The following is a 24,667-nucleotide window of genomic DNA, read 5'->3' as shown; positions in this document are numbered from 1 at the left end:
GAAGGAGCTATTGTAGGAAAGTGTTGCCAAGGATGACCAAGGATGTCATACATGCAACAGATTATGTATTATGTTGGTTGCCCACACATAGGGAATGAAGAGGATGGCAGACAGAAGAAGGGAATGGTGTATGGCAAATTTCTGCAAATCAGCCTCAGGATTGAACACTAAAGAGAGAGAGAGTGTTTCACACTGAGGTGAATGCATAATAAGAGCATAGTAACATAATCTTACTAATATTTTGCCTTAGTTTATGTAACAAATATAGCACTTTTGGAAGTTTCAGTATTATGAAAAGGATAGCTGCTACTCACCATATAGTGGAGATGCTGAGTCACAGAAAGGCACAACAAAAATACCATCACAACATGAGATTTCAGCAAACGAGGTCTTTGTCAAAAATAGACATCATTTTCCTATTTTTGACAAAGTTCTTGTTGGTCGAAAGCTCATTTTGTGACAGTCTTTTCATTGTGACACTCTTTTTCTCGAGCCTATCTGCAACTCAGCATCTCCACTATATGGTCAGTAGCAACTATCCTTTTCATAATATTGTTAGTTTCCATTGTGGATTTTCCATTGTTTGACTTTTGGAAGTTTGCTGCCTAAGTAGCTTATTTATCTGTCCCATGACAGTTTTTTACCAGTTGTAAGTCTAAGTAAGTTTACATTGTTATTCTCAGATTTCGTTGTTCTGAGATTAAAATAAACTTATTCAGTTTTTGTTTTGTTAATGGACACCTGGTTGGCCAGACACCAGTGATTCATCACTTCAGTAATTTCTCTGTTGTAATTTTCAACACTTCTTAATTTTTTACCTGTGGTTATCAGTGTTATTCATCAGCATACAGTGGTCAGTCATAGTCACAATAAATATTGTTATGCGGAACAGTACAATTGTACAAAAGACTGCAGAGACTAATTATTTCTATTCAAGAATTCCTCTATGGTGTAAAAGGAGTCGTAAAGGAGGAAAAACTTTAATTTCATTTGTAAACACTTCTGCTATCTGTCAGATATTTTACTTCCATGGAAAGATTATTGAAGAGTTTTATAGTTGAACATTGCATCCCTTCCAGTGACAAAGTTAGATTCACTACAGGAAACTGTAGGTCATTTTTGCCTCTAGCATTGTACTGATAAATATCTCAGTTATTCTCAAACTGCTTTGGATCATTGACAATGCATTTAATGAGAGAATAAATGTATGACTGTGGTTAATATTCCCAATTATTTAATCAAACTCCTGCTGGATGTAAGTTTGTGGACTCCAGTATATAATTCTAATTACTTTTTTGTGTAATGAACACTTTTTTCATAAGTGAGGAGTTACACCAGAATGTTGTCTCATAAGACATCAGTAACTTAAAATATGCAAAATACATTAACCTAACTGTCTCTAAAGTTGACAGTTATTCTTATGACAAAAACAGCTGAACATAAATGTTTTATAAAATCTATGATATGGTTTTTCCAACTTAAGTTTTCATTATTATCACACCCAGGAACTTAGAACTTTCTATGCTGTTTATAATTTTTTGTTTGTAAACTACATTCATTGTGATGAAACAGTTCATTAGTGAACAACCAGATGCCAGTATCCAAGGGGCACACCATTCTGGCAAATGACTACACTGCCATCATCAGGTATGCTGGAGAAATGAATGTCTGGGAGCTGGTGTGAGGTTTACATCTCTTCCTCATTCCTCCACCTGACTGGGTGTTCTGAATGTGGTACACTTCCAAGTAGGATACAAATCCAGCATCCCTTCCCCCTGTCACAAAGCCACTCTATCTGAGATTCCCACCCACAGACGACTGCTGGTGGCATCTCTGTTGTTTCTCCGCCTGCCCCCTAAGTCAGTTCACTGTGCGATGTATCCTTCCTCTTCTTACTGAAGATGTAGTCACTATCATAATGACAGATTCTTTAATGAAACAGTCCCAGAAGTTAGACATTAACGTCAGGCTTTTGGTAGGGTCATAATACATTCCATTTAATTGCGATAGGTGATTCCACAACTTTCGACTTGTTGGGCTGCTGCATTCTGGTGTGCTATTGGTGTTCTCAGCAATGATCTTTGAGAGCATTCACCATTTGACCTAATAAGTCCTGTTACAATGGCAGGCAATCTGATAGACTCTGGATATCTGTAGTCCAAGATTTTCCTTGACACAATCCAGTGGTGCCTGTGTTTTAACTGGTGGTTAGATAACAGACGTCAGTTGATATTTCTGAAGAATTTATCCTATCCTCCCAGATAATGCAACATAAAATGGAATAATGCAATAGTCACATCCTCCTGAGGTTCCGTTTCCATTTCTGCCACTCGTACAGCCAATGTAGGACATAGAGCCCTCAGATTTGCCTCTTTGTGTAGTCATTTTTATGGGACACTGTCTTCAGATGTTCAATTTCTTTGTTGATGTTCTCATTTTCAGAGAGGGTGTGAGCCCTATGTACCAAAATTTTGAGCATGTCACTTCTCTGCACCAGGTAGTGGCAGCTGACCATATACAGTAGTTATAAATCCAGGGTTTCTTCCTGAAAATGTTTCATATATGTGTTGGAGACAGCTGGTGAAAGTGGACTCCCCATGGCTCCTCCTTCCTTCTGCTCATAATAACAACCTTCATAATGAAAGTCTATTGACATCAACACATGCCTAAAAAGATTGGTCATTTCTATGTCAAATTTCCAGCCAATAAATTCCAGAGGTTCAAATTCTTGTAAAGGCACGCTGGTGAAAAAAGAGACAATGTCAAAGCTTACAAAGGATATCAGAATCACTAAGCTCAAAGTTGTTAAGTCATCCAGCAAAATCCACAGAGTTGTGAGTGTGATGCAGATATTTTCCAACAGAAGTCCAACATATCCTTCAGGTATTTAGCAAGCGAGTATGTTGGGGCAACAATGCTGCTGACAAAGGGGCATAGATGCCCCCATCTTGGAGAATATCTGGAAGTCCATAAAGTCTTGCTGGAACAGGTGCTCTCTGTCATAGCTTCTTGCCAGCTTCATCTGGTAAGCCAGATTCTTTGAGGGAAGTCTTCCTTTACACTCACCTGGTGGGATCAGTTTTGATCTTCTGATATGTACTGTCTTTCAGCAAGCCTGAATCTTCTCACTGTAATCATGATGGCAGAAGATCACAGTTGCATTACCTTTGCTGAGTGATAAGACTGTGATAACTGGCTCTTCCTTTAGTTCACATATGGCCAGAGTCTCCCTGCTAGAGATGTTTGTTTCATAGCTTAAGTTCACTTGGGAGCATGGCAGATTCTGTGACATACTTCTTCAGCTGCTTCAGATGGAAATGGAAGCCGTGGAGCTGCATGTTCTATTGCAATGATAACATCCGTGATAGATGTGGATTTAGGAGTTGGTTCTCTCTTAAGAACTAAAACCATGTCCACATTCAGTTATTCAGTCAAGAGATTGTTGATAGTCTTACAAGGACCATCAGAATGTATTCTCTCTGACGTGGTCTCAAATTTCATTGTTTGACGTGCAGTGTCCTTCCTATATGTGGAATAAGATGTGGTACAATTGGCACCATCAATCTGTTTCCATGTTTAAGAACTGAACTGGATGGCCAACTGTAGATGTAATTCGAATAGTTCTTTGTTAGTCGAGTACAGGCACAAACAAGCAAAGCATGCTCTCTCCCATACTATGGCTAGGCTGATTCTTCTTGCTTCCACTGGGTCAATGTGATGCATTATCTTGACAAATTTTGCCACCACTCATTCCTCATGCCATCTTGTAAAGGCATACAGAGGAACTTAGTAAACAGTTCCTCCAGTGGCACAGCTTGTTAAGTATTTTCGTGCTGTGGTAAATCTCCTTTCTGTAGAGGTACGCAATGTGATTCTTCAGTGCCTCCCAGTGCAGTTCATTATAAATAGTTCATGGGTGAACAGGTGGATGTGAGTGTCCAGTGGACACGATATTTCAGCAAGTGACTATGTTGCCATCATCAGGTGCATTGACGAATTGATCATCTGCCAGGGCTTATATCTCTTACTCCCCTTCCTCCACCCTGGCATTTCGAACACAGTCTGCGCCCAAGAGTGGGTATATATTCATCATCTCCTTCCTTCTTCTAGTCAGACTCAGCATGGGTTCTGGAGCAGTGTTCCTTTGTGATAGGATTTGCAGTTCACGATAAGTGACTGAATAAAATTCAGACCGATACATTTTCTCTTCTTCACCTTCCCTGAAATTTTTATCATCATCATGGAAACACCCTGTAGGCATAAGTCCTACATTCGTGATTTAAACTGAAGTTAGGCTCGGGTTGGGATAGGATCATCACAAATTTACCGTTATTAATCAGCTAAGCAACGGAATCGCTCCGTATCCAAGATAACTCTATTTTGCTATTAATTCCGAATTAAATGAAGTATCTAGGCCGGATCTGTGATTAGTGCAGCAACTTATTTACCTAAAGCACAACTGACAGTTTTGAAGACTTTTGACAGAGCATTATTTATTAGGAATGAAACTGAGTTATCAATTTTCGGCAATACTTTCAAGCACATGTCAAGTAGAGCAAGTGGATGACGGTCCATCTATCGTGTTTTGCATAAACGTTGAAACTATATTTTTATTTAGTTTATAGACTTCCTTTTAACGCTACTGTAAGGTATTTAGCTGTGTTAATTGTTAAATAAATAATAAAAACACAGTATCGGACGGGTGACAGAAAATATCGATATATATCGAATGACATAAGTAATCGATAGCGAATTATGTTGACAGCTTCACAATATTTACAGTGATCACGTTGTTTATGTTTGTGAAAATTAGCTGTTCCTCTCATTGATAATAGGATTTAATATCTGTCCTGACGTTAGGAGTGGTTCATACAAGCACAGTGTGAAACTAGACGGTTGACTTCTTAATTAATAATGTGTAGTTAAGTGAACAATTTGTTAGCATGTGTGACATACATTTTCCTAAATGAAAACAGTGTGTAAAGAGCAGCTGTACAGTATAAAGATACACGATTTCGCAAACGTAACAGCGGTGTGCAAAATATTCCAAGTCATTTTCCGGAAAGAAACCTACTTTACGTGTTCTCGTTTCTCTACAATATATTGTATTTTGCTTCCACATTAGTGAAAATGGCAGATAATACGGAACAGAATTCGGAGTTATACGCTGCTAGTGAAGATGCAAGCTCACTGTGTGATGAAGATCGTGTGAGGAAACTGTTTCAGGCTTGCGATGGTGATGGAGACGGCTACATTGACAGGTGAGTGCCATATTGCAAAAAAAATAATTTCTAACTTCGCAGCACACAGTGAAACATAGCTGGTCCTATAATTTTGCAGTTGTGGTTTTCTCATGTTTACTTCTGTTAGTAGAGAATCTAGGTTTAACACCACTGTAAATCGTTCAATAATACTAATGGTAGGGCTTGTTGGTACATAAGCAGTAGTGCCAGAAAGAAACATTCTGTTATTAATGCGGTCGCTGCCACATTTGCACTACAAAGGATGTTCAGTTTCTTCTTCTCTGAATCAAGTACCTGTGTCCAACTGTCAGTTGCTTTATCTTCTCAGAAATATGAAGCTGTAAAATGCAAGAATGTAAAATTGATTTTGCAGTCACCTCTAGCAACATTTGCAAAAGTTTTGTCTTGTATTGTAATGTCTGCTGATGATTTGTTCTTTTTAGAAAATATTAATAGTGCTAGATTGGTTGGAATATTATATTTCAGAAGAATGTGTTTTATCCATACTTAAGCATTCAATGTCCCATTATTCATGAACACTATTTTACACAATTCTGTCAAAATTGGATGTATATAATTTATAGGTGCTGAAGTTATGCTAACATGTGCAAAATAAAGATTGCAGAATATGAGTGTGGTGTCTCAATGCCAAAGCTGAACTTTGCACCACCACTGTTGCCAGAATCATTTGGTGGTCATTACCAGTAGTTACGTACAATTTTATTCCAATTGGAAATACTATTTAATGATCTGTACATAGAATCTGACAGTGTTGTTCAGCATGTTTCATTTTCAGTATACTTCCAGCAGAAATGAAAAACAGTTTGATAAACCCCAAGTATTCAGATCCAAGTTGAAAGTTTTTCTTGTAGCATGCTCCTGATTTGTACAGGAGTGCCTTTGTAGCATTTCAGAACTCTTCTCTCTGTGTTACCTATTTGTATAATCTATCACATATTTTACATTAATTCTTTTCTTTATAAATCCTGTAATCAGCATTTTGAAACTATGTCCTGATATGTTCCATGACAAAGTAGCTTTGGCTTGGGGCTATATGATCCCATGGAGCCTGATGCATAAATAATAATGCAATGGAAACTGAAATATCTAATAATTTCCTTTATAACAAAAAAAAAAACAGATATGCATGAATGCAGAACAACAAATAGTGCTAAAAGCCAATTACAGACAAAAAACATATAATTCCGTGTATCTTTTCTACAGCCATCAAAATAATTGGTTTGACTTTTAAATCTTAAGTAAATCTGTCCTCAACCTGAACATTAGTTTGAACACCACAGTGCTTTCCTAGACAAGATCATATTCAAGGGTGTACCTGGCAAGGGGCAGGGGACCCAGTTCCACACATTTAATACATAAAAATGGTTGATGATAGAGAAAATCATATAACCAACCTTGATTAGACCCTACATGTTTATAAATGTGTTGTGCAATGTTCTGTTGGAAACCACACCATAACACCATAAAAAAGCAGTGAGGGTGAAGATCATCTGCAATACTATCATCTGGCTCTGCCATTTATAATAAAATTTGATATTATTTTGGAGCTTTTTCAGCACAGTAATTTAAAGTGAGTACATTCTTTTGACAGGTTGTACCAGCAGTCTTATGGCTTGAAGCAAGTCTGTTGCCATAATTATAATCTTTGATAGCAGTCTTCAAAAGTGTTAATACTGCATTCAGTGAAGAAGCTATATTTATTTAATTTACATCCTGTTTGATATATTTTTTTTGTTTTTCGGTAAGTCTGTTGACATATGTTCATTTCCTTATAATGTCCACATAACATGCACTTAAAATGGTTATTTGCCATGTACCACTCAATACAATTTCAATAAAGATCTAAAGTTTTACCTCCACTAAATTCCAAATTAATAGTTGTGCTGAGAATATAATTTGCAGATTGTACTATGTATTAGTAAAAAGAAACTTGACAAAAAAATTGTCAGTTAATTCTAAGTTTCTCAGTTATATACATTTAGGTGCGTTCATGTGTCCAGCATTAATGATGGATCCTAATGCTGTGTTTTGAAACAACTGCAGAAGTGGAAGAACTGCTTGTAATGTTAGAGACAAACGATTTTGAAGGCACTGGAAGCTGGTGCACCCATGGTAATAATATAATGATTGGATAACATAGTATGCAAGAGGCTCATACACTATTGTCCTTTGTGTGCTGCAGCAATAAATGAATGATAATGGTGATACATAAACAATAGCTGTATTCTGCAGGAGCTCATGAGATTTCTGCTTGTATGAGTGCTGCTTAGATGCTAACTGGTGTGCTAACTCATAAACGATAAAATGAAAGAAAATTAAAATTTTCTTTCAAAAAAAAAAAAAAAAAAAAAAAAGCCCTCACCAATCTGAAGATGTACTGGAACACCAAAATGCTATAGGAAGCGGTATTGCATTCCTATCCTCTTGTCATTGGACTGACTGACCAAGCCAGATACCCAACATTGCTTTTTTTTCAGTAACAAATTATTGTCAGAAATGAATTAAAAGTGACAGAAACAAAGTTGAGGGAGCGACAGAATTGTTCCCCAGACCTTTGGGGGTCTGTAGCCCTGCACGTAACGCAGTCAACGACTGAACTGGACCATTGTGATTGTTGCATCTAGCTTCGTTGTGTGGAATTCTGTAGTGACACATGTAACAGGTGTAAAAAGTACATAGGAAAACAGTCACTATATGATGACGTCATCAATTTGAACACACACGTGTAAAAGAATGTGCTATTATCAACTCTTCGGGTTGTTTTTCCCAACGGTAACGGCGACAGACAGATTCAAAATTTCGTGATGTTTTCTGTGTGTACGTTCCACTCAGAACATCGTTAAGGGGACTGTTTATTTAGATTTCGTGTTTAATATTTTCTGCATTCGTTTTTTAGATTAATGTTGGCGAACATAGTGACTTATTATAGTCGTCTAACATGGACGACAGTCTCGGAATGGTCAAGAATCGCTACGGAAATAGGAAAGTATGTCCATTTCAAAGGAAATATCTTGGCGTTTTCTACATGTGATTTGGGGTAGTAACGGAAAGCTTTAATTGCAATGGCCGGACGTAGACTTATGGTGCGGGTGCCCAGAGTTTGTTTTTTGTAGTTGGCCTAAAATTACTTTCGGCGAATGAAAAGTATAGGGTAAAGGAAGAGGCCACGGCCGTTTTCGTACTCTTACCTTTGTATAGTCCGACCTGTGAGTACATCATTAATGACCTTGTCGTCGAGGGGACATTATACCCTAATTTAAGAAATGAAGAAGGAATTGTTCAAACCTCCCACCTCGGTATCTCCATAGCAACTTTGTGAAAATATCAATGATTGAATATATATTTCGTGGAAGTGATAAAAGCCTTCACTAATTAAGTAAACGACTTTTCTTGGGTTTACGACAATGGTTTGCTAGAAGTGTTGGCTGCAGGTATAGTTTCAAAATAAATGAGAGCTTTATTATAAATGTTGTGACCCAAGAAAGTTTCGAAACCGCAGGAGCTGTCCCAGGTGTATGGACGTTCAATGAAGCACGAGTTCTGCTGTGTGAAGATTTATGCATCGTTTCTGTAAGGATTAGGCAGATACGTTTTTCGCAGAGTACCGTTTTACAAAATTTATAGTTCTTTTCCGCAAGCAATGGTGTACAGTGACCTACAAGGCAGATACACACCAAAACAAATGTTTAACGCAGGACTCCCCAAATTGTTGAAAATCAGTATTAATAATTATATTGATGGTTATGATAAACATCATTTTAAACGAGGCGTTGTCGCTAAGACTTCGTCTGAGATACATAGTCTGGCCGACGATTGCGTATCATGAGAGGCAGGGTGAAGAGAAAGTGGATAACCGCTTCTTTTTTTCTTTTTGACGCGTTCACGCGTTCTCTTAACTTTCGGGAACGAGGCCGCTAGTGATCGTTTCCATGCGACCTTCACGAACGTCCTGTTCTTCTCAACGAGCGAGACAGTTCAGCATTAGATATCAGGCTTGTGTCCTGCATATATCAGGCTCAAATTATAGCTCCTCCTGTCTCATTTACATTTTGCGATTCTTTCTCAAAACATTGTAGGTGAATCGAAGATGGTTCTTTCAGTGAGGCGTTACTAATTACTACTAACGTCTGTGTCAAAACGAAGCAAGTGTTGTGAGCGAATTCACAGCAGTGATCAGTTTATCTCCACAATTGTGTTTCTAGGCAACCGGTGATCCTGTTGATTATGCTTGACATTTTTCCAATTGCAGGGTCAATCTAGATTAATATGAAAACAGAAGTAAAAAACTTCAAACTGCTACAATCGCTTTTGGAGATCATTTCTGGTTTCGGCAAACTATGTTGCCATGTTCTGAGCTGTAAAGCATAGACCGAGTTGTGAGCACAATATGGTTATACAAATCAGGTGGGACACACATCTTCATAACTCTTTTTTCTAAGTATGGATATACAGGGTGATTAAAAACAAAGTTTACAAGCTGATGATACATCGGCCATACAATAAGTATCAGTAATCACATACGAACCGGGGGTCGTAAACACCACGAGAGGGCGCTATGGTCAGAAGACCGAAGCCTTACACCGAGTGTCCTATTCACTGATGAGGCTGCGTTCTCACCCGAGACTGTGACCAACGTTCACAACCTGCATACGTGGGCGGATGTGAAACCACATGCTACGCGTACGCACGCCCCACAACGCAAATTTACCCTAAAAGTGTGGCCTGGCATCGTCAGAGCCTTTTTAATTGTAGCGTATATTCTCCCGCACCGACTTGATGGTAGCACCTGTCTCGTATTCTTGCGAGAGGATTCTGGAGGACATGTTGAATGATGTTCCGTGTCTATTCGTCGCCGCATTCGATTTCAGCACGAGGGAGCCCCCGCGTATTTCAGCAGCACACCTGCAGTCGAAGTGACTCGCCAGCCACAGTGGGCCAGTCGCGTGACCACCACAATGGATTTTTTCATGCGGGGGCCTTGTGTATGAAACACCTGCTGCTTCGCCGAAGGACTTAGTGGGTAGTATTGTTGCGGCAGCAGGATATCTTCGAGGAGTTACACCAGGTATCTTTGGGGGACGATTGTATAAACATCACTGACTGGAGATCAAATTTGGCATTAGAGCAGAAAGTGAACGATGTTCTGGACTGGGCTCTCTAAACTTCGATTCCCCGAAGTAGGTATAGATTTGATTTTAGGTAGCGCATAGCTTGGCAACATGGCTAAAATCGGCTATCGATTCGATTATTCCGCTTCTACCGCAGATATTTATCGTACATCGTAGATACGCAGTATTTATTGTCGGATGTGTGCTATAACCATGGGAGCAAGTAAACAAAAAGGAGCGATCGTCAAGCGTTTCTCAATACGAGTAAGATTTGCTGCTGGAAAATGTGTTAGACCAGAATAAAGATATAACTGAGTGAAAGAAAGTTACTGTGGCGAATAAGGTAAAGCTATGGAGAGAAGTTGCTGTTGACTGTAATTCTTTCGTCAGTCCGATACCTTACGGACAACTCTGCAAACTGTTGCTATGTCTGATTTAAACAGATCACCAACCACTATTTGAAAGAGTCCTGTGGCGTAATCTTAAGGTTAACAGCAACATGCTCGTTGCATCAGTGGTTGGTTTCTCTGATTGGTTTCATCAGATAGTCTCTGAGCCTTAATTCCAGCTACTCTACGGTACTTTTCCTCAAACGAAATTTCATCTTAAATTACTAGTTATTTAAATCCAAGAGTCGATTCACCCTATCATGGAACGTGCGGGCAGCTCGTAGGATCCCGTCATCGTCGTCCTCTGTAGAGACATCTGAATGCTCAGATATTTGTAAAGTAAACTAAAGGAAACAATGTAATTCACATTGAACACAGAATTTTCCCCAATAGTGGTCCAGAACGCTCGGAAAACGGAGAGTATGGTATGATTTTAGTGGTATGGAATGGCATTAAGACGCTGCTATAGTTATCTTTACGACAGATAATGTAGAGAAAGTAATAACAAATGGAAAGAAAATCAAGAATTGACGGGCTCGAACATGCGGTCTTCTGCACGGCAGTACACAACGCGACCTCTGAGCTACCAAAATGTGTGAAACAGATATATTTGGTTAGTGTATTTCAACACACTTGCTTATCTACTCTTTATCAACACATGTGGAATTGTCATAGCAGCTTAAGGACGTGTTCGGTAGTCAACAGTTTAATACGAATTGCATAGCTACTGCTACTCGAGCCGAAAGAGGACATATGTAAGTGATGTTGAATCGTTGTTGGTTCTGTCAAAATTCACATACTTGACTGTTCACTGCAAATATTTCGAATTTTGCGTTCTTACCCTACTGCTAAGTGTCTATAAAATACCTTTGAACTTATCACGTAAATTACGAGTTGTCTCCCAAGAGCTGTTATGCACACTGTAGCCGGTACTTTCCTTACGGGGGGATGTAATCAGTGCTTAATTTCAAAACTTTTAGATGCCGGAACGCGCCCCATTCTGCCACTCCCCCCCGGCCACCGAAAGAGACTTGTGATAAAAGACTTACAATGAGAAATAATTTTTGAGAAAATACTGTTCTGAAATTCCGGTTTTTAAACCATAATATCTTATAATAGAAAACATAACACCACAAGGTTCCAATATAAGCAACAGCTGCCACCGACTGTCGCCGTACCATTGTCACTTTGCTCCATAGTTCAGCTCCATACAACTTTGGAATGATACTCAACTTATCTTGGATATACTGTACACACACACACACACACACACACACACACACACACACACACAGTACCTCCTGCCCGTCACATCACGTTGGCGAATTATAGTTACGTTGTGATTTAATACACGTGTACTATTTCAAATCTACGGTCCTGAAAAGTCTCTGGGAGTTGCCGGAACGCATTCCGGCCGAAATTAAGCCCAGGATGTAATGGATTTTGGTCCAAAAAATCGATTTTTCAAATATATTATTTTGTTATTCTACACTGTTTAAACTACCTTGTGTGCGAATTTTATCTTGATAGGAGCTTTAGAAATGCCTTTAAATTGTTAAACTTATTAACTCTGCACTGGCGGCCACTCCCATCTTTTCGGACATTTTGGAAACTGCTTGCTTCGGCGGAATTTTTGTCAGTATGAAGGCTATTTTCTTTCTATATCTTTAGCTGACATCTATATCTCTGGCTGACATATATATCTTTGCCTGAAAACGTTCTTGCATGTGGTTTATTTACGTTTGACAACATTAACACACATTAGTAGGCGGAAGGTTGAATTCACAAACCTTTACGTGGAAGTCAAGATTTATGCAGAATGGGTGCTGGAAAAACTGTGTTTAGGAAACGGAGGTTTTATGGAAATCGGTTTATCAACAAAAAAGAGGAAGCAGCTCGAAATGAAGAACACAAGCTCTCAGCTTAAGCATCGAAACTTTGAACAGGAGAACTGTAAAGGTGCGTGGACGATGTTGATATGGATTCCTTTGGATTCAGACTTATTGATTAAGAGCTTCCCTGCCAGGCTGTAAAGTTTTCACGCTCATGTGTTAGCTGTAAAAATACGGAATGCATGATTGTTGTTGAAGAAAGAAGAGTGGAAATAGCTTGTAATTTTAAATTAATTTGTAATTCGTGTTGCTATGAATTTTCATTTTCCTCGTCCAAAAAAAACTAACACTGGTATCTTGAAAGCAATTTTAGGTTACCGTTTCTCTGCCCCGTGATGACTGGGTGTTGTGTGATGTCCTTAGGTTAGTTAGGTTTAAGTAGTTCTAAGTTCTAGGGGACTGATGACCATAGATGTTAAGTCCCATAGTGATCAGAGCCATTTTTTTTTTTAGGTTACCGTAGCATATGCCCTGAGATGCCTTGGAAAGAGCAGGGAAGGAGGTAATTTATTGTGTGTTTTTGTGAACAAGCGTCCACCTTGTGCAAGGTTTGAAAAAACAAATGGTGAAATGTCTAATGCTGTATGCGATACTGCCAAAGTTTCTATGAAGAAAGCAGTGGAGGAATTGGTGGACATAAACGAAAAAGAAATAGATCTTGGGGTAGGCATTCATGACAGTGAATCTCCTACAAATGTTACTGGCCTGTGTGTGTCTGCAGATGGGACCTGGATGGAAAGGGGTCACACATCTCTATATGGAGTTGCAGCTGTTATTGGTATTGACTCTGCTAAAGTTTTAGATGTAGAAATTGTGTCTAAATACTGCCACCAGCGTGCAACAAGGAAGATGTCCAACAATGAAGATAGTGAGAAACTGTGACAAGAAAAGCATGCTGTAAAAATTATAGTGGCTCAAGTGGGGGCATGGAGGCTGCTGCATTTGTGAGGATGTTCTCCAGATCTGAGGACCAGTGTGGTATTAAATACACTAAATACCTTAGTAATGGGGGACTCGTCTTCGTTCAAAGCTGTAACATAAAAATCCGGACAATACAACAATAGAAAAGTTGGAATGTGTTGGCCACATCCAAAAGAGGCTTGGTGGTAGGCTTTGTCACTTGCTGAAAGAGAAGAAAGATGATAAGTACTTGAGAATGGAAAACCACTAAGGTAGGCTTTCTCTGAAAGGAAGTGATTCTGTTCAGTTATTTTATGGGAGAGCTATAAGGAAAAACACACATAATGTAGAGGCAATGAGGCGTGCTGTGTGGGCAGTTTTTTTCCACAAACTATCCAATGACCAAACACCAATGCACAATCTGTGTCCGAAAGACGATTGGTGTAAGTTGAACAACATAAATGAGACGTATTCACATAAACACTCATTACCGGAACTTGTTATGAATGCAGTTAAGCCCATATTCAGGTTTCTTGTAAACCCTGATTAATTGAGGAAGTGTCTTCAAGGAAAGGCACAAAATGCAAATGAAAGCCTCAATAATTTAATTTGGTTTAGGCCTATATGCTCAAAAAGGACATTCTGTGGACTTGAAGTACTCAAAATAGGAGTCTATGATGCAGTTTTATGTCATAATAACTGAAATAATGGCAGAATTGAAGTGCTGAAGAGAGTTGGTAGAGATGCTGGTGTGTTTACAACAAAAGCATTTTACACCGTCGACGATAGCAGGGTCAAGAAAAGTAACAGATCAGTGTCTTACCTGCAAATACAGGCCAGGAAGATTCGAAGAGAAGAGAAACCCGGAGTATGAGGAGTATCAGCATGGAGGATTTTAAAATTGAGGTAAGCTTATTACACGTAGAAATATGAGAAGAAAATCTTAGAATCTCATTTCCTCAGTTTTACATTTTTTACGTTATTATAAGCCTTTTCTCAAAAAGCATCTGCGCTAATGCAATGAAATTTTCAGGAACTGTTCGCAACGTGTTGCTGTCTCCTTGGACCTAAAAAATACAAGATCATGCAATTACTTTCTGATTTTCAGATAATTGTATGTAGAAAAAAAGTTAATTTTGGATGTGCTTCTCAGGACACTACAATAAAATTTTCAGATTAATTGTATGATTAAAATTTGATTTATGGCTTTCTATAAAAGACAATAAAAAATAAAAAATTCAAATTTCTGGCAAAATATTAATCCTGTATATTTTATTATATATTTTCCGTTAAAACACAGCTCTTTTGCTTTACACATGCAAAATTTTAGAGTTGTGCGTTGATAAATATGGCTATAATAATTTTTTAAATAAATATTTACATTTTCCGTTACATCCCCCCATAACCTAACCTTCCAGAGCGAAAAAAGTATTTTGAGCATCAGCGGTGTCGTAATGTCGTAGTCACATATTTATTTGCCATTTATTGTGTTAATAACAACTTTTTTATTATTTCAATTGGTATCTGCTAAAAACAAAAGCGATGAATCGTTGTGCCACTACACTTATAAACTGACGATTAGAGCAGAACCTGACTTTGAACCGCGAATTTTCACCAGTCAAACATTATCCGACCTCACGGCTATATGATCTAGGATTAAAGTTCATACAACGTAGATCTCCAGGTTAAGTTTGATCTAAGGCAATTTTCTGTCTTAAACTAAGGTTAAATCATTTATATACTTGAGAGTGACCGCAGTTCAATGCAGCGTCGGTCAGGCGTGTCTCGATGCATCTGTACAAGACTTTTGAGCATCTTCTGTAGCGGGCGTCCATTTGTAGCATGTGAATAAATAATTGCAACGCCATTTAGTAGCCCCGGGTGGCCTTTGCGACCCCCGGTTACTATGTGATTACTGGTCCTTGTTGTATGCCCGATGTGTCGTGTCAGTTTGTAAACTTTTTTTTTTAATCACCTGTATGGCGGACCTTATGCACTAAACTTTAGAGAATCTCCTCCATGTAATGTTTACTGTCGAATCTGTCTTCATTCAACTCTTAAGCGAACATGAGCGCATGTATTCTGTACACTATGCATGATATTTTGATGTATAGTGCGTAAGGTACGTTTAGATAACCATATTTTATATAAACGCAGTGTGCTTACTACTTGGTCTATGCTTTACGGATCCGAAGATGGCAACACAGTTTGATGACGCCGGTAATCTAAATAAATGCTCTACAAAAGCGATTGTGGCTGAAGTTTTCTATTTTTGTTTTCAGATCTTGTCGATAATTTCACGTTTGCTCTTCAGCTAGATGAATGTCTTGCATAGGAAAACGCGTAACTCCCAGAAACACGCTTCCAGGAGCTTTTGCACTTCTTTTCCCAATGGCAGACCTGCCATCTTCCGTCGTAAGAAAACCGAACCTACAGCTTTAACCCAAGGCCCGTACAGAGTGTGCCCTCCACATAGAGGGACCAGATATCCCTGGTATGGACATTAAGTCATCACAAGGATGGCACACGATAGAGAGTTCCTTTCAGTAAGCATAAATGAACACGCAAGGCAGTTATAGCGGATTGAAAGCTAGTTGGAAGAGGTCCACAGCAATACCTAATCGATGCTCAGAAATGCATGAAAGTACGGTTGCTGGTGAATAGCGGTCTAATTTTATGGGATGGTCGACAACCCCCTTGGTGATGATCGAGCGAGTTGCATGAAGCAAGAGTCACATACCTTATTTAGTAACCAGATTCAGGTTTACCGTGGTTCCCTTAAATCACCGCACTGGAATGCCAATTTCTTCTGTGCCACTGTCCAACTAAGCCAGAGCGTCATCTCTAATGACCCCCTCCCCCACTAATTGTCATCCAGACTTTTTTTTCTCATGTAGAAGAGAGAGATAGATCACTGTCGAAATTTCGAGTTTTTTCTCAGATTTTACGCGGCAATAGATCCAGAGGACGGCCCGGGCAACCGTGACCAAAACGTCGGTTTTATTCTCTGACAACTATTTTACAATATAACGCGGCGCTATATGCAGAGAATTTTTGTATTAAAAAACGAAAGTGATTTATTGAAGGATATAATCGCCTCGAGAAACTTATTTTCAAACAGAATATTAGAACATGTAACGACTAATAATAGTGTGGAGCATTCTCTGCCGTATTCGCAGTGGGCTACAAAGTATATTATGCGTAGATGCAGGCATTATTTCGTAATGTCAGCGCTGTCGCTTTAATAGGATGGTATGTGAATTGTTACACTAAAAAGGTTGCTGCTTTGATGTCCTTTACTAGCCTGCTAGCCCGTTCGATTCGATTGCCTTCTCTTGGCCTCATTTCTGATTTGTAACTGCCGTGGTTACCACACGTAAATGACCTGAAGGCAGGGAAACAGAAAAGCACTTAATATCGTACAGTGCGTTAGCCACAGGTATTGGGGAGCGGACAGGACGCGTCTGCTCCAGTTTTAAAGGCCTTTCATGAGATCGCGGTCGCGGTAGGACTGTAGGTGCACAGTGTACGCATCAACGAGATCATTGACGCTATCCACCACGGGTGCTTGCCGGACCAGCGCAGTCTCTACGCTAAGGCTGGCGAACTGCCACTTACCACCCGGGGCAACTTCTCCTGGTGCGTCTAAGATCCTCGCTGCTCTCAGTTCACCAACATTTCGTACTGTTCCTCGTCCAGCTATGGAATACCTTTTATCGAATCGTCCACGAGCAACAGGGCCGTTTGGGAGCCCTGTGAATTATGCCTTGGAGTCACTTGGTGTGGGAAAATACGCAGAGTTGGAACCGACTGTCACCACCTGCAGCGGCCCAGAGAAATTTTAAACTTAGTGACGTACAGGGGAAACTGCACTCCAGCATCTGTTTTTAATACAACATTCTGCGACCTTATAACTGACCACCACAACAATATAACTGTATTCACGGATGGGTCTGTACAGCGGGAGTCCATTGGCTGCTGTGTTGTGTTTCCTGGTCGTGTTCTCAAGATCCAGTTATCTTGAGAATTCACTGTGTTTAATGCAGAATAAAAATGGCGCATGTAGCAGACAAGGTGGCGTGTCGTGATAATCACATAGTTCAGTGTGCCTTCCCCCTACACTTTATCACCTCACTGTCGAGGTACAGAGCCATGCGTAGATGGCAAGAAGAGTGGTTGGCAGCGACAGCCAATAAGTTGCCCCTAGTAAAGTCCAAAGTTTAGCCATGGCGTGCCTCCTTCCGGCCACACAGTAGGCCTTGTCGCTCGTATTCGCATAGAACACAACCGTATAACGCGTAGCTTCTTGACAGTACGCCACATTTTAGTAGACAGTGTTTTATATTCAGACCAGAGGGGAGCATCTAATTTACAGACAGATTTACCGTCAGTTTTAACAGAAAATCAAACGAATGTGATACGACTTTTAAGGTTATGTGAAATGTCCTACTTGTTCGCTAAAATTGTAGGAAGAAATTTTTAATTTGTCATCAGCGTGACTGGACTCAGTCACATATTTCTGTGTACAGTAGTTTTTTTTAGCTTTCCTTGTGTGTTACTTACTGGCAGTTTAATAACATCAAACTTACGCTGTGTTACAGGTTGTGACTGTGAGATTGTGTGGTTGTGCAGGTGACGGAGAGTAAGGTTGGGAGAGAGTGAGAGTTATTTTGTGTAAAACACACACACACACACTCACACACACACACACTCGGACGCCTTCTACATAATCGGGACAGGCTTCGCTTACCAGTGACCATGTGCTGAGGCACGAGTTTGGAATGTAGGAACTCTGCTTTCGGGACGTATGCTCCTGTAGACTATCTATTCTTCGACTGTGAAGGTCTTGCCGCAACGTGCCGCATTCCAGCCTGGTTACATACCATTGACTTAGGTCGCGAACGTGTAGTTGTCAGAGCTTTCAATCAGTCAGCAGTGAATCTGAAACCGGAAAGCGTTCGATCGAAATGGTTTTGTAGTTTCATGTTGGGTTTCAGAGTTCGTTACTCCCTTTAGCGATTGCATTTGGGGATTATTCTCCCTGATGGATATCGTCTTTCGTTCGTTCAACGAAGTCAAGACTGAAAATAAATCATCTCGAAGATAAAATTGTTTTTGGACTTTCTGGAACAGACACAGCAAAAAATAGTTTCGTGCTCGGAGAATGATTGAAGAGGACACTTCCTGTATTTGTCAGCACATGAGATGCACTACAGAACGATTAAAGAGGGCATCTCTTGTATCTATCAGCACATGGGACGCACTTTAGCGTGATTCGTCCAGTGGGCGTCTGTAAGAGCTGTCATATAGTTCCTCTGTCGTTCGACGTTATTTTGTCTAGCCCAGGATGATGAAGGCCAGCGTTGAAGTTCTGCTGACTGATGGTTGATAGGACTGGCACATCCTGCAGGTCAGAATCAGTAACAGAAATCCTAACTAGTGAAGGAAGCAGTCATGGGTGGGAGCATTCCTCGTTGTAGACTCATCGTGAGTGTGCGGAAGAGACAGGTACGCTTTTTCTTCGCTACAAGTGAACACATTACCGGTTACCGCTTGAAGGTAGTAGGACAGTAACTACAGTCTGTCATAAGGCAGAATCCTTTCTAAGCTTTTCGAAGGTGCAGAAGCAACGGCCAGTGGTGTGGTAGCTTGTTTCACCACAACGACGCTCCTGCTCTCAGGTAGGACAAAATAAAGCTAGACATTTCAACGTACACATCACAGCTAAGTTCTGGCCACATGTCATGTCTTTCTCGTCCGATAAACGCTGTGAGTAGCCGTGGGGATCGCTAAAGGTATGAGAAGGGTTCATGTCTGCTCAAGAGGCGCTCATGGGCATTTCCAAATACACTCCTGGAAATTGAAATAAGAACACCGTGAATTCATTGTCCCAGGAAGGGGAAACTTTATTGACACATTCCTGGGGTCAGATACATCACATGATCACACTGACAGAACCACAGGCACATAGACACAGGCAACAGAGCATGCACAATGTCGGCACTAGTACAGTGTATATCCACCTTTCGCAGCAATGCAGGCTGCTATTCTCCCATGGAGACGATCGTAGAGATGCTGGATGTAGTCCTGTGGAACGGCTTGCCATGCCATTTCCACCTGGCGCCTCAGTTGGACCAGCGTTCATGCTGGACGTGCAGACCGCGTGAGACGACGCTTCATCCAGTCCCAAACATGCTCAATGGGGGACAGATCCGGAGATCTTGCTGGCCAGGGTAGTTGACTTACACCTTCTAGAGCACGTTGGGTGGCACGGGATACATGCGGACGTGCATTGTCCTGTTGGAACAGCAAGTTCCCTTGCCGGTCTAGGAATGGTAGAACGATGGGTTCGATGACGGTTTGGATGTACCGTGCATTATTCAGTGTCACCTCGACGATCACCAGTGGTGTACGGCCAGTGTAGGAGATCGCTCCCCACACCATGATGCCGGGTGTTGGCCCTGTGTGCCTCGGTCGTATGCAGTCCTGATTGTGGCGCTCACCTGCACGGCGCCAAACACGCATACGACCATCATTGGCACCAAGGCAGAAGCGACTCTCATCGCTGAAGACGACACGTGTCTATTCGTCCCTCCATTCACGCCTGTCGCGACACCACTGGAGGCGGGCTGCACGATGTTGGGGCGTGAGCGGAAGACGGCCTAACGGTGTGCGGGACCGTAGCCCAGCTTCATGGAGACGGTTGCGAATGGTCCTCGCCGATACCCCAGGAGCAACAGTGTCCCTAATTTGCTGGGAAGTGGTGGTGCGGTCCCCTACGGCACTGCGTAGGATCCTACGGTCTTGGCGTGCATCCGTGCGTCGCTGCGGTCCGGTCCCAGGTCGACGGGCACGTGCACCTTCCGCCGACCACTGGCGACCACATCGATGTACTGTGGAGACCTCACGCCCCACGTGTTGAGCAATTCGGCGGTACGTCCACCCGGCCTCCCGCATGCCCACTATACGCCCTCGCTCAAAGTCCGTCAACTGCACATACGGTTCACGTCCACGCTGTCGCGGCATGCTACCAGTGTTAAAGACTGCGATGGAGCTCCGTATGCCACGGCAAACTGGCTGACACTGACGGCGGCGGTGCACAAATCCTGCGCAGCTAGCGCCATTCGATGGCCAACACCGCGGTTCCTGGTGTGTCCGCTGTGCCGTGCGTGTGATCATTGCTTGTACAGCCCTCTCGCAGTGTCCGGAGCAAGTATGGTGGGTCTGACACACCGGTGTCAATGTGTTCTTTTTTCCATTTCCAGGAGTGTAAGTGTATCTATTATGGATCTTCAGTAAATAGTTTAATAGTACCCGCGCATCTAAGCTTGAAGCAGAGAAGGTAGGTATGTATGAACATTTTTGTAACTAAGATCCTGCATTCTCAATTCTCCGACGTAATACCCTTATTCAGAGGGGTAATGATTGGTTGCCTCTCAAGTAGACATCTCTTTGCTGCTCCATCAGCTCAAGCGAAAAACTTGCTTCAATTGTTAGGAGAAATGAAGCCAAGAATCGTAAACGGTTCTTTTGTCCTTTGGCTGCGTAGCAAACAGACAAAACGTCATTAAATCGCACGTGTGTTGACAACTTAGTTTAGAAACTGAGCAAAGAAAAAAAAGTAATAAGCCTTGATATTTCTGTACTTAAACTTATTAAATTACAAAATACTTTTGAATCAATCATTCATTCATTCACTCGTTCATTCTAGACAGTGAGATAAGTCTGTGTAAGTTAAATGTGTCAAGATTATTCTAACTAGATTTTTTTCTATTATTGAAGAACAAAGTTAGGTTTTGCGAATTTGCTTATAAGAATTAAGTTATGTCTAGTCTCTCAGATAGTCTGTCTCGAGAAAATATCTGCTTGCTCTGGGGATGACAGGCAAACTAATATCTACAGCAGAACCTATGATCCCACATGAGGACATCAGTCAGTACTGTACCACTCCTACGATTTTACTTCACCAACACGTAACCATCGTCATCACCTCCATTTTCATGGTGAACCATGCAGTCGACTCCATTCAAATAGGAATTCAAAGTCATTTCTTTTCCATGGACATCCAAAATCCCTCTGACAATTTGATTTGTAGAGGAAAGCCTAAAAGATAAATTATCCGTTTGTCACTTTATTGTTTTAATTTATTTTTTATGTCATAAATGGTCAGCCTGCCGGTGTGGCCGAGCGGTTCTAGGCGCTTCAGTCTGGAACCGCGCTGCTGCAACGGTCGCAGGTTCGAATCCTGCCTCGGGCATGGATGTGTGTGATGTCCTTAGGTTGGTTAGGTTTAAGTAGTTCTAAGTCTAGGGGACTGATGACCTCAGATGTTAAGTCTCATAGTGCTTAGAGTCATTTGAACCATGAACGGTCGTAGGTTTCAAACCACACTCCAACATAAGCGTAGAGCAAATCTTTTGTGGATATATTTTGTCTTCCATTAGTAAGAAGTGATTGTATCAGACGCGTTTTTGTTCTTCCATCATTTCATTTATTTTAAATAGCTTTAATTTCTGTCGGTTTAGTTTCTCATTCTGTCGCTGCGGGATTATCGAGTCGTTCGTCTTAGGAATTTGATTTCCACTGTTTCATAGCTGTCTTCTCCTTTCTCTTCAAAGTTCATTTCTTAAAACTATACAGGAATATAGCCAGTATCATCACTTTTTGAAATTTGATATGTGCGTGTCCCTTCTTGTTTTCTAGGTAAGCATTCTGTTTGTACTGCCACGAATCATATGGAATTTATTTAGATTATTTATCGGATCTTAGATCTTGATCATCGGAAGTCAAACATCTTAAATAACTCAATTTGATAACGTGTACAAATATTTTATTTTTAATTACAAACTTAGAAAGATCCGAATATTTCCCTTTAAATACCTTTAACCTAGATTTGTGGAGTAATCTCTTTAGGCTATAATTTAAAACAGAGGTAATCAGTAACCAAGAGTCTGCCAGTCTCGTTGCTTGCAAGTAAGACTGCAACATCAACCAATAAAACTGAGTTTAAAACTGTGTTCGTAATTTTAAAATGTTATGTATTGCATTGTCAGTCATATAGAACTGCGTCAATAAAGGCATTAAAACGGTTCGCTGATAAAGGGGCACCCTGTCCCCGGATTTATGATTGCATCCGGAGATCTTTTCTCCTTATTATCCACACAGATGGCAGTATCTGTCTATAAGCTCTTTTTGACATTCACTGTTTTCCAAAGCTTGTGTCTTGAAACTGTCAGGTACTTTTTGTCTAGTTATTGAATGAAATATGAGTTTCTAATTTGAACTCTAGTCTCTTCTAGTTCAGTTGTTTTGATGTGACTCCAGTCACCAGAAAACGTCATTTCCTGGAACAATGCTGATTTTCTGCTAAAGGGGTTCGATAATTGCGTTTAGGTGCCTTGTGATAATGTGGGAATTGACATTATGTGGTGCTGTTGAGAGACATGCACCTGTAATTGCCACATGGCAGTGGGTATCACAGCTGCTTTCACTCTCTCTTCGGGAATCTCCTTCGGACTCTAGCGTATATTAACGATATTTAAAAATCTAGTTTTTACTGCGTGCGGTGTATATTTAATGAGCTCTGTGCTAAGATTGTCGCAACTTGGGGGTTTTCTTATTTTTCAAAGAATTTAATCACTGCTGACATCAGCTCTAGCGGCGTGAGCGCGTCTGTGCATTCGGATCTGTTGTCATTGGGTTCGACTGTGTGGATTCGCTGACGCCGCGAAAGCCGTTGTCGGCACTGAGCTTTACCATGCACAGAAACTGAAACCATCGAGTAAGACTGGATTCGCCTTTGAGTGAATCTGGCCATCCAGATTTCAGTATTCCGTGATTTTCCTAAATCGTTTAAGGTGAATGCCGAGATGGTTTTTTTTAAAAGGTCGCGGCCTTATCCTCCGTTTCTAAAACCTCATTGTTGACAGGACGCTAAAACCGTATCTTCCTTATTTGCTTTTTATAACCGTCGATTTCTTCGAAGAAGTAACTGACATTGTCTAATTTGTTTCCAAATCAGACCCTTAAAACGAAGGTTTCAATACGGTTAAGAAATAAATCTGACGAATTCGTTCAGTAGCTGCAGGGCGTGAATAGTGTCTTTTATCAGTTCACTGATATCAACAATAGTCATTTTGAGTACTCCCTGCATGCAAGAGTCTTTTCAACTGTCGGAAAGAAATAGTCTGTCCATGAAATGAGGAAAGGAAATCATTTTAAGACTTCGATTGTAGGCAGAACAGTAATATGCAGCACCAGGCCAGGACATACAGTATGGTATCGAACAACCCCGGACCGTTACCTGAGGATGTTAAAATATGTACTTCTCATACTAGATTCCTTTGAGGCAGCAGTAGCAATGTTAATTATAATTACTGCATGGAGAAGATGCCCTCAGCTGCCGACGTCTGATGTGTATTAAGCTACATCAGAGTCCCGCAACACGACGCGATATTAACTGCAGAAATCTACTCAGCATGCTCTCCAGTATGCACTCTAATACATTCATCCACGATCCCCGGAAGAATATGTTTATCTTTTGCTGCAAATACCACATTCGGTCCTCGCGAGGAGGGTTGCTGGACGTAGTAACGATTTTGTGGACCAACGCACAAACTCGCAGATAGTACTACAGTGGACATGCGTAAGGGGAATAAAATTTATGATCTGATGGAATCGCTCCGTGTGGTCGTGGCGCGGTGTGTTTTTACGAAAATCTACCGTTTAGATCCGTGCACTGTTTTACCGCGTGGACGTTGGGAATTTCCAATGCAGAAAGTTTCTCTTTTACTTAACGTTAGGCTTTTAAATGTAGTGGGGTTTTGTTGGCTCGCAGTAATCGAAGAGTACAGTTATGAAATTTAGACAGTCTCCGCAGCCTATTTTCTTTAAGGAGTTTGCTAAGGCGTCCACGCATCCCTTGTAAAGCCAAATATGGAACTGCTTGAATAAAAAAAGAAGCAATGGCATAATCAGGATTGATCTACTGGCAATAACTGCCGGTGGGATGGGCGACATGCTGATTACACACCTCACAATCGTAATGCCCTGACCCGCCAGGGTAGCCGAGAGCGCTAACGCGCTGCTCCCTGGGCTCTAATAGGCGCGCCGGC

General features: G+C 40.9%; 1 protein-coding gene across 1 annotated transcript in view; it reads left to right on the top strand.

Annotated features, from left to right (window-relative positions):
- The first annotated feature begins 4,756 nt into the window (after window positions 1-4,756).
- LOC126187797 (colorectal mutant cancer protein) overlaps window positions 4,757-24,667 on the top strand; it is a 582,723-nt gene continuing 562,812 nt past the window's right edge. The window contains exon 1 of the mRNA XM_049929077.1: window positions 4,757-5,261. Within this exon, the coding sequence (XP_049785034.1) occupies window positions 5,131-5,261 (131 nt within the window). The 5' untranslated portion in view covers window positions 4,757-5,130. The remainder of the gene's footprint in view (window positions 5,262-24,667) is intronic.

Source organism: Schistocerca cancellata, chromosome 1, assembly GCF_023864275.1.
Source record: "Schistocerca cancellata isolate TAMUIC-IGC-003103 chromosome 1, iqSchCanc2.1, whole genome shotgun sequence".
Taxonomy (NCBI): domain Eukaryota; kingdom Metazoa; phylum Arthropoda; class Insecta; order Orthoptera; family Acrididae; genus Schistocerca; species Schistocerca cancellata.
Note: the sequence above shows the minus strand (reverse complement) of the source record. Positions and strands in the feature narration are given on the sequence as shown.